The sequence below is a fragment of the Canis lupus genome, chromosome 38 (genome assembly GCF_011100685.1).
Source record: "Canis lupus familiaris isolate Mischka breed German Shepherd chromosome 38, alternate assembly UU_Cfam_GSD_1.0, whole genome shotgun sequence".
Lineage (NCBI taxonomy): Eukaryota > Metazoa > Chordata > Mammalia > Carnivora > Canidae > Canis > Canis lupus.
The window spans coordinates 1,517,940-1,527,762 of NC_049259.1; the positions used below are offsets into that span (position 1 = coordinate 1,517,940).

Sequence of the window (9,823 nt, forward strand, 5' to 3'; positions counted from 1 at the left end):
GTGAAGTTGTTATTTAAGAATCTGACCCAAGGTCAAGAACTTCCATGGAGTTAATTTCTAAGATAATCTAATTGCACCATCAATTATGATCCCGGTGATGATAATTACAGAAGGGCCTAAAGCAAGCGTGGAAGCTGAGAAGCACCAGCGAGAAACCGCTGGCCGCCCCGGGGCTGCTACAAAGGCCGCGGGTGCAGGGGGAAGGCCGTGCACTCCAGTCATCGGGTACTGGGCTCATCTGAGCTCTGATGAGCAAAAGCGGTTTTATCACAGACGAGTACTCTCCACCCCTGCAGCCCTGGCTTCCCCATCTGAGCAGTGAGGGGGTCGCAGCCGAGGCTCCTTTGAGCTCTGATGTTCTGTGAGTGGCTGTCTTGAGGAAGAGAACCATCACGTGTGGGTAGCGGTCCCCAATGCTGCGCTGCTGGACTTGCCATATTATCGGGAGATTTCTATCCTGGCAAAGGAGGACTACAGTAGGAGCGGGCCAAAATAGCACCAGCGGGGCCACTCTGCTATGATGAGACCGTGCCAGAGCCAGTTTGGCTTATGAAATTAATATAAGGGCACTGGCATGTTCACTGGGAGCAGCAGAGGCTTCCTCTCTTTAAAGAACGCCAAATGCAGCATGGGCATCTTCTCCCTCCCCTTGGCCACAGCCCCATAAGGAAGCAGGAGGGGAGAGGGGGCTGCCGGGGGTGGAGTCCTGGGATGACGGGAGGCCCAGGCAGGGTCTCCAGGTGTGATGTCACTTTGCCCAAGTGTTCTTGTTGGAGAATCTGCGGTGGGGGCAGGAGAAAGCACGTCCCCCTGGCCCTTTCGGTGGATGGGGCTGAAAGGAAGGGGCCCGCTGGGCACGGGGTCGGGGCCGCCCTCCTCTGGGCAGCTGCTGGCCTCTAGGGCCTGGCGGGGGGGGGGGGGGCGCGGCGCGGCGGGGCGGGGCGGGGCGGGGAGCCGGAGAGGCCCGCACCTGCCGCCCGCACCTGCCGCCCGCACCCGCCTTCCCAGCCCAGGGCAGGCCCGCCGAGGCCGGACTTTGACCCAAGGAGGAAAAGGCGGGAGCCGCATCCGAGCAGGCGGGGCCACAAACTTCTCAGTCGCGCGTGCCCTTCCCGCCGCCGCTCCCGGCCGCCCCGCCTGCCCCCGCCGCGCCACCTTCCAAGTCGGACAACTCCGGAGGAAGAAGGAAACGGCAAGACTAGAGAGCACGTACTTGATGAAGAAGACTCTGCCCCCGCGGTCAACTCCGTAGGTCCACCGGCCGGGCAAGTCCAGCCAGGCGATCTCCTCGGCCATCGCGCGTCCTGGAGCCCCCGCCGGCCGCCCGGGATGCGGGGATGCGCGGGGCGCGGGGGGCGCGGGGGATGCGCGGGTGCAGGGGATGCGGGGCGCGCGGGGGATGCGGGGCGCGGGGCGCCTTCCTGCCCGGCCGCCCTCCCTCCCTCCCGCGGGCTGGGGCCGGGGCCGGGGCGCAGCGGGAGACTCAGCCCGGCCGGCCCGCGGCACCGCCTCCTCCGCCTCCGCCCCCGCCCCCGCCCCCGCCCCGCCCCCGCCCCCGCCCCCGCCGAGCGCTGTCCCGCCGCCCCGGGAGCAGGTCGCGCCTCCGCCCCGCCGCCCACCTGCACTGGAGCCGCGGGCCGGGGAGGGAAGCGCCCGGCGGGTCCCCGAGCCCTGGTCGGCCGGAGGGGCTCGAACCGCGGCGCCAGGGGCCGTGTCCGGGCGCGGAGCGCGAGAGGCCGAGCGGTCAGACCTGGCCCCGCGGCGGGAGGTCGGGGGAGAACAAAGGTCAGCCGCGGGCGGGGGCAGCGGGGCCCGGCGGCCTCTCGGCCCAGCCAGCGCCCACTTCGGCCTCTGGCACTTCCTCCAAGAAGCCGCCCGTGACTAAGGAGAATCAGGCCGAGGCCGCGGGGCGCGCCCGAAGACCGGCAGCTTTTGTGCCTCTTGCGCCTGAACTTGCACCAGAAGACGAAAAGGGAAGGAAGGAGAAAAAAAAAAAAAGAAAGGAAGAAAAAAGAAAGGGAGGGAGGGAGTGTGTTCCGTGTGCAGAATGCAGGTTGCAGGCATTCAAAACTGGCATCTCAAAAGCGGAATCGCAAGAGCCCGCGGTCCTTTTATCTCCGTATCAACGCGGGAGCTCAGTGAGCTTTCCCCATCACTCGGGACCCGCCCCTGGGGCTCCCATTAGGCGCCGCCGTTCCAATCCGTGTGTTAGACCCGACCCATGCCCATGCCTTAGACGAAGGAGAGAGACACCGAGCCTTTGGAGGAAGCGGCATGTTCCGCGGCAGCTGGCGAGCATTCTTCCTGTGAGCACCCTAAGGGATCTGATCCCTGTTCCACCTAAACTGTGCCTGCCCCTATGTCACCTCCTCCAGGAAGCCATGCCTGCTTGACTCCACCCCAGCCAGATTGGTGTATCCACCCTTTATGTGTCCTGGTACCTTATTAATAATCCTATAGTGAGTGGAACTTAGCGCACTGTAGAGCAATCCTTGATTTACTCATCTGTCCCCTTCATTGGGCTGTGTGCCCCTCAAAGCAGGGGCTCATCTTATGCATCTTTATAGCCCTAGCACCAACCTCGGGCACCTACTTAATGTTTGATGAATGACTGATACTGTCTTGGCTGGGAAAACTCTTTTTTTAAATCATTTTCTAAAAAGATTTATCTATCTATCTATTTATTTATTTATTTATTTATTTATTTATTTATTTATTTATTTATAGAAAGGGAGGGAGGAGGAGGAGGGAGATGGGAGGGGGAAAGAATCCCAAGTAGGCTCCCCCCTGAGCACACAGCTGATCACAGATTCATGACCCTGAGATCACCACCTGAGTCAAAAGCAAGAGTCAGTTACTAAACACGACTGAGCCACCCAGATGCCCAGAGCCTGGGAACAACTCTTAACTCTAACCACAGTCCTGTACTTGGGGGCTCACTTACGGGTCTGCTGAATATAACCATCAGCCGTATCAAGGTACGTGTAGGAAGTGTTTTCTGTTGAATGAAACAGACAGGGAGCCTTCCTAGGTATCTCAGTGCTCAACCCGGGGGCCTTGGTGTGTATACCGCTGCTGGACAGTGAAGCCAGAAGATGCCTCAGGGAACGTCTAGTCCAATCCTTGTGTTAAATATGGGAAACTGAGAAGCTAAGATGAGAAGAGGCTGATTAAGGTCACAGAGCCAAGTGGAAGCAGAGAAGGATCTGCCCACCCATGTCCAGGCCAGAACTCTTGCGATTACATCATTTTGCCTCCAACTCTGGGAATTCACTTATGCAAGTAGACTCCTGGATGCCAGGTGGAAGCTGAGCCCATTCCTCAGACGCAGAAGAGTTGCAGAAACCCCTAACACCCAACTTTTTCCTCCCCTCTCAGAGCCTAAGGGCTTCTAGATGAGAAAGCTGCATTGGACAACAAAGTAGAGCTGCACCTGGGAAGCATAGGTGAGGATCTGTGCCCCTTAGTTCCTGAGCTGGGGAGCCTGGGAACCTCAGGGATCAGACGCCCCTCCAACTCCAGTCCCTTGTCTTGTGAAACACCTGTTAGACTTGTCCTGCCAATAAAGTGCAGAGCCACCTACCAGCCCCTGTGATAGCGAAGGATCTGAACCACTAAAATTATTGCCAAGATGCCCCCAGGAAAAATACCAACAGCCAGTGCACTCCCAGTCCAACCTGAGCAACCTGTAAGGGCAGCTGCTTGGGCCGAATGTGGGTGGAAACGGGGATGAAATGACATATATTTGAAAACATGTATCCTGCTGCTGTCTTCTTTGAGATGTAGGCTTCCTGTTGATTTCTTCACAAGATTTTTACATTATTGGTCTCTAATCCAGCCTAGGGTTCCCTGGAACCTTTACCTGGACAAGAGAAGGCTGACGGTTGAGATTTTGAAATTTTTTTACTCATTTAAAAGAACTCAGTTTTGAAAATACTTTTCCAATTGTGGTGTATTCTCACCAGTGACTTTTTACATTTTAGATCTTGTTTCTCAGTTATGATCAGCATTAATACTGCCAAGAAAGACAGTTTAGGGGGACCTAGGTGGCTCAGGTGGTTAAGCGTCTGCCTTTGGCTCCGGGCGTGATCCTGGGGTCCTGGCAGATGCTCAACCACTGAGCCACCCAGGAGACCCAAGATTTACTTTTTAAGAAGATCCCAGGGTTCTTAGATAGAAGCCCTTTTTCCTCTTGGCTTTGAAGCTGGCAGTTGTCATTTTGGTGCTCTTGGGATCCTCGTGTGGAAAGGGCTTCTGAAAGCAAAATGACTACAAGAGGAAGTAGAGCCAGACATGAAGAGAGCCCAGAGCCTCCTTCCATCCCATGAGCCTTTGGGTTGGCTTGCCAGAGGAGGCTCCACCCTTGGGATTTCAGTTCGTAGGTGCCGTGGTTGCTTCAGCCCATTTGAATTGGGCTTCTTCCCCTAAAAACTAAAAAGTCCTGACCAACACAAAGGTCACAGTGTCTTGTGCTTCTGTTTCTTTGGCATAAACAATGTTTCTTTGGGAAAGCCAATGAGATAACCCCTGCCTTTTCAGTGATGCAAGAATAAGAATGCTCTTCTCTCAAGAAAACCACAATTTTAGATCAAGAAAAGATCTTAATGATCATCTCATCCAAAACCCACTTTTCCCCCTGGAAGACACTGGAAAACTCAGGTAAAACCCAGAGTTATGGCAAATTCCACAACTCCAGTCTCCCAACTCCAGTCTCCTGGAAACCTGATTAGCAGAAAGTTATAGATTTCAAGACAGTGACTTACCATGTCAACATATTTGGCTAAGAGACTTACATAGTTACAAGGTTACACCAGATTCCTCTGCTCTATAAAGAATAACAACAATAGTAATTTTTATGAGTGCTGATGTTTCATAGTTAATGTTCACCTGCAGGCTCCGTCATCTGCCCCTGGTGACTTTCTTACAGGGACTAAGATGCAAGGGAAAACACAAGGGCCATCTTGGCTGGGATTTGATACGTGGGTGTAAATACGTAAAAGCCTAGATAAACTAGTTGCTCAATTTGTGCTTCTAGCAGGGTTTGAGAGAAAAGGTTTTGATTATGAAAACCGCAGAACTAGTGCTGGTACCAAGATTGTAGGATCCTGCAGTTTCCCTACAGCCAACTGAATTCGATTATAGTTACTCCACAGGTATTTGGTACCTTCTATGGGCCACGTACTGTTCTAGCTACAGAGGACTCAGGAATTAAAACAAACAAACAAACAAAACAGAAAGTCCCTGCTCTCCTAGAATTTATGTTTAATAGATATATAGTCTCAGGCGACGATGAGTGCATGGAGGACAGATGAGAGAGTAAAGGAGACAGGACTGCAGTAGATGCTGCCCTCTGACATTCCATATATTCCATATATAGGGTGCACAGAAAGGCCTTACTGAGAAGAATGACATTTTTAAAAATTTATTTATTCATGAGAGACACACAGAGAGAGGCAGAGACACAGGCAGAAGGAGAAGCAGGCTCCAAGCAGGGAGCCTGACGTGGGACTCTCCGGGATCAAGCCCTGGGCTGAAGGCGGCGCTAAACCGCTGAGCCACCCAGGCTGCCCGGTTTAACACTTTTTAGAGGCTCATTCTGGCTGCTGTTTGGAACAGGGTTGAAGCAGATTCCAGGTAGGAGGCTATCCCAGTAATCCAAGCAAGACATGGGGTGGCTCAGTTCGTGGTGTTTTGGGGGTAGAAGCAGTGAGAAAGGGTGAGATTCAGGGTAACCTGTTGGAGGTCGAACTGAAGGATTCGCTGGTAGATGAGACTTGAAGTGGACTGTGAGGGGAAGGGAGGAGTCACAAGGACTTGGAGATATTTGGTCTGAGCTGTTGGAGGATCAGGATCCAGTTGCCATTAACTGATCCGGGAGCAGGTTGCAGGAGGACTGGGGGGGGGGCGGGTTTAGGGGGGAAACACTAATTCAGTTCCAAGTATGTTAAGCTGGAGATGCCTCGAGATACCCAAGTGGAGTTGCCAAGGAGGACATCCAAGACGAGAGAGTGTCCCAGGGGTAGCGGTCCACATGTGGTATTTTTCAGTGATTGGATGATAGTAAAAGACGTGAGGCTTGTTGAGGTCACGAAGGAAGTGCACGTAGACAGGGAGGAGGCCGAGGTTAAGGGCTGAGGACTGAGGCGCTCCAGCTCTGAAAGGTCAAGTTAAAGAGAAGGAATCTGCAAAGGAAACTGAGGAAGGTGAAGCTAGTGAGGTCGGAGAAGGAGCGACGTGGTGCCCTGGAAGTGCCCTGGAAGTGCCCTGGAAGTGCGCCTTGAGTGCTTCGCCCCGACGGGGACGGGGATGGGGATGGGGCGGGTCCAGAGGGCCAGGCTGGGGTGGGCTCCGTCGGAGCAGGAGGCAGGAGGCGACTTGCCCTCCGTGTGAGAGGGTGGGGAGGCAGCTCAGGTTATTTTTAAGTTGGTCTGACGATGGGTGTGGGAAGACGGGGAAGATGATCGTTTGGCTAATGAGCCCTTGCTCCCAGGTGAGAAGTGCACCTGAAATGTGCCCCTTGGGCTCCCGAGGATCCGAGGATCCGCTCTGGCTTCTCCCGGGGCGGCCGGGTCTTCCTGCCGGGACTGCGGCGTGGGCTGGAGCCCTGGCGCTGGCGGCCCCTGGGAGGGGTGCGGGGGCCCGTCCTCCTCCTCCGCTCGGGCAGGACACCTGGGCTGGCTGCAGCCAGGAAGATGGCCCGTGGGCCACCCGCTGGTGGCTCTTCTCTGGGTCCCTTCTTGAACCCTGGGCTCAGGCAACGTTCCTGCGGTGCTGACCCCGGGGGTCCTGGCACGTGGCAGCCAGCGCTGACTCGGGCGTTTCCTGGAACTGACCCGGCACTTTGGCTCCGTTTATTTAGTTCAATAAATGCAAAGGAGCCGTTATGCTTCTCTCTGTGTAAAAATGGCCCCAGCCTTCAGCCAGCCCGTTCCCTCCCCTCTTGTCTCTGCCACCACCAACCCACCAACCCGTTGGTCACTGCGCTACACTCTCAGAGCCCTCGGCCCCGGTTCTGTGTCCCCCTCTCCATGCCTTGTCTGCCTCTCCTTCAGGGTGATTTCAGTGCCAATGTGAAGTCACTCTCCAGTGTCCTAACCCCACAGGACCTTCATATCCTCGCCTCCGGGGGCAGCCACCCCGCTCCATTAAGGCACTCACACCCAAGGCCGTGCCTTAAACTTCCTGACCACTCAAATTTACTTCAACTTGGAAAACATAAACTTGAATACTCTACTTTCTAATACTCATTTGGGTCCTTCTAACACTCTCATTCCTCTCTTCCCTTCCCATCTGTTCCTTGCTTCCGTGCAGTACCTGTGGCCTCTCAGATCTCCTACTCTCTCAATGGAAGCCTTGTTCACTTCCTGTGCAATTAAGCCCCAACTCAAGGCCCGTCACAGGGTCCACCACTGGTCCTCAACCGCATCCGCACTGCAGAGCTACCCCCTGGATTAATCTGTCCACCTTTGCTGCTCTCAGGCCCAGAAAAGCATCGCCCCAAGCCGCTAGAGGAAGTAAACGTGTCTCTTGCTGGGTCTGCAGCCAGTCTCACCACCACTGGTATCATAACAGGCCCCCTCATCGTTCCAGGGGAAGGTACGGGCAGTCAGAAGGACACGGCCTTGACTGGAACACACTAGTTCAGTCTCCCTATGCCCTCTGTTCTGACCCCGTCTGTGTTTCCACCTGTCTGGCTCTCTTTCCTCCTATCCAAAGCTCCACTTTCCACAAGTTCCAATCTTACAACCACCCATTGCTCCGCAGCTCCTCAGACATCTTCCTCAATTATCTCCTCTCCCCTGTATTTTCAAGCTTTCCCTCTCTTCTAGTTTTTTCCCTCAAGCATGTACATATGCCACATGCATGCACTCAGTAAGCCCCAGTCCCAGCTACCGTATCCCCACCCTCCTTCCTTCCACTTCTCTTAGGGCCCAATTCCTGCCTCCCAGTGACTCATAGTCTGGTCTCTGTCCCCACAGCTCCTTGAAAATGGCTAAAACTAGTTTGGCAAAATAAGCACTTACTTCCAGGTTGCTAAGTCCAATAGACACTTCTTGGCTCTCATCTTGGGTGACGCATCCGACAGCTCTGGCCCTGCCTCCTCCCAGCCCTGGGCGCCACTGTCTGTTCCTGCACTCTGTGCACCCCCCATCCTGAAACCCCCTACAACCACCTGTACCTTTGTGCCTGTGGACCTCCACCACCTGTGTCTGTTCTTGTTTTCCAGACTCCTCCCAGAGAGGAGCTCCCTGCACTTGCCTGGTGTCCTGTGCTGTATGGCAATGACTTTCCTGTCGCCCAACAACACTGGAACTCCTCAGGTGCCTGGGTGGCTCAGTGATTGGGTGTCTGCCTCTGTCTCTGGTCATGATCCTGGGGTCCTGGGATTGAGTCCCCCATCAGGCTCCCTACTCAGTGGGAAGCCTGCTTCTCTCTCTGCTTATGTCTCTGCCTCTCTCTCTGGGTGTCTCTTAAATAAATAAAATCTTTAAAAAAAAATAAAAGAGAGAACTCCTTGGGAGCACTTCCTTCCTTCCCTATTTTTATTTTAATCACCCTGTGCTCACCTCCTTAAGCCCCATCACCTATTTCACCCAACCCCTCCCCACCTCCGTTCTTGTAACCATCAGTTAGTTCTCTATAGTTAAAGAGCTGCTTCTTGTTTTTTTGTTTGTTTTTTTTTTTTCTTTCTCTCTCGCTCTCTTTTCAGGGACTGTCTTTATTTAACTTGGTGGTATTTGGCCACTCCCACCTTCATGAAGCTCTTTTTTTCTTTTCTTTTCTTTTCTTTTTTTTTTAAGCTCTTTTTTTCTTTAGGCCTTCATGACACCACATTTTCCTGGTTTACCTCCCACTTCACTAGCTACTCCTCTTGGATAACTGCTTCTCCTCTGTTTAACCTCAAAATGTTGGAAAATCCAAATTTCACCCTCAATCTAGTTCTATACTCTACCTACACACTCTCTCTAGGCCATCTCCCCCATTGTGTTAAATTCCATCTATTTGCTGCTGGCTCCCAGATTTCTATTTGAATCTGGCCTCTCCCTTGGGCTTCAGATGCATATATCCAGTTGTCTACTCCTCCACATGGATATTTAATAAGGATCTCAAACTTAATGTGGTCAAAATAGAACTCTTGATTCACGGCTCTAAACCTGTTCTCCTGGAGTGCTCTTTATTTCAGTATATGGCACAATCAATAATCACCTCATTGCTTGGCCCAAATACCTAGGAGTAGTGTGACCACCTGTCCTGGTTTGCCTGGGACTTGGTCCTTGTTTCAACCCTGAAAACCCTATTCCAGGAAACTCCTCAGTCTCAGGCAAGCCAAGATGGTTGGTCATCTCCCCCAGGAGTCATCCAAGATTTCCTCCATTTCCTAACATTCTACATCCAGTCAACAAGATCTCCATCCAGACAAACCCTCTTTCCACTTCCACTGCCACCTGGTCCAAGCCTCCATCATGTCCCACCTAGACTATCCCAATACCCTCTTCTTCTGGTCTTCCTCCTTCCTTATTTAGCTCACCCATTTTTCATGCAAAAGCCAGAGCACCTTTACAAAGAGAAAATAGAATTATAGCACCACACACACCACCAATTGGTGCTACCAATTATAGCACCACACAATTGGAGTGCTTGAACTCTTAGAATAAATCCAAATTTCCTTCCTCTGTAGGCTCTACATGATGTGGCCCTTGCTTCCTACCTACTGTCATCTCCTACTTCTCTCCCCCTTCTTCCCATCCCTCGCCTCCCTCCATCATCTTATGACTCACTCCTTCCTACCATTCAGGTATGAGGTCAAAGTTACCCTCATGAC

The 9,823-nt window shown here is 53.2% G+C and overlaps 1 protein-coding gene across 1 annotated transcript in view; it reads right to left on the minus strand.

Moving 5' to 3' along the window:
- Positions 1-1,351, minus strand: part of PLEKHA6 (pleckstrin homology domain containing A6) — a 140,486-nt gene extending 139,135 nt beyond the window's left edge. Inside the window, 1 exon segment of the mRNA XM_038585982.1 lies at positions 1,214-1,351. Coding sequence (XP_038441910.1) covers positions 1,214-1,296 — 83 coding nt within the window. The 5' untranslated portion in view covers positions 1,297-1,351.
- Between the last annotated feature and the right edge of the window lie 8,472 nt (positions 1,352-9,823).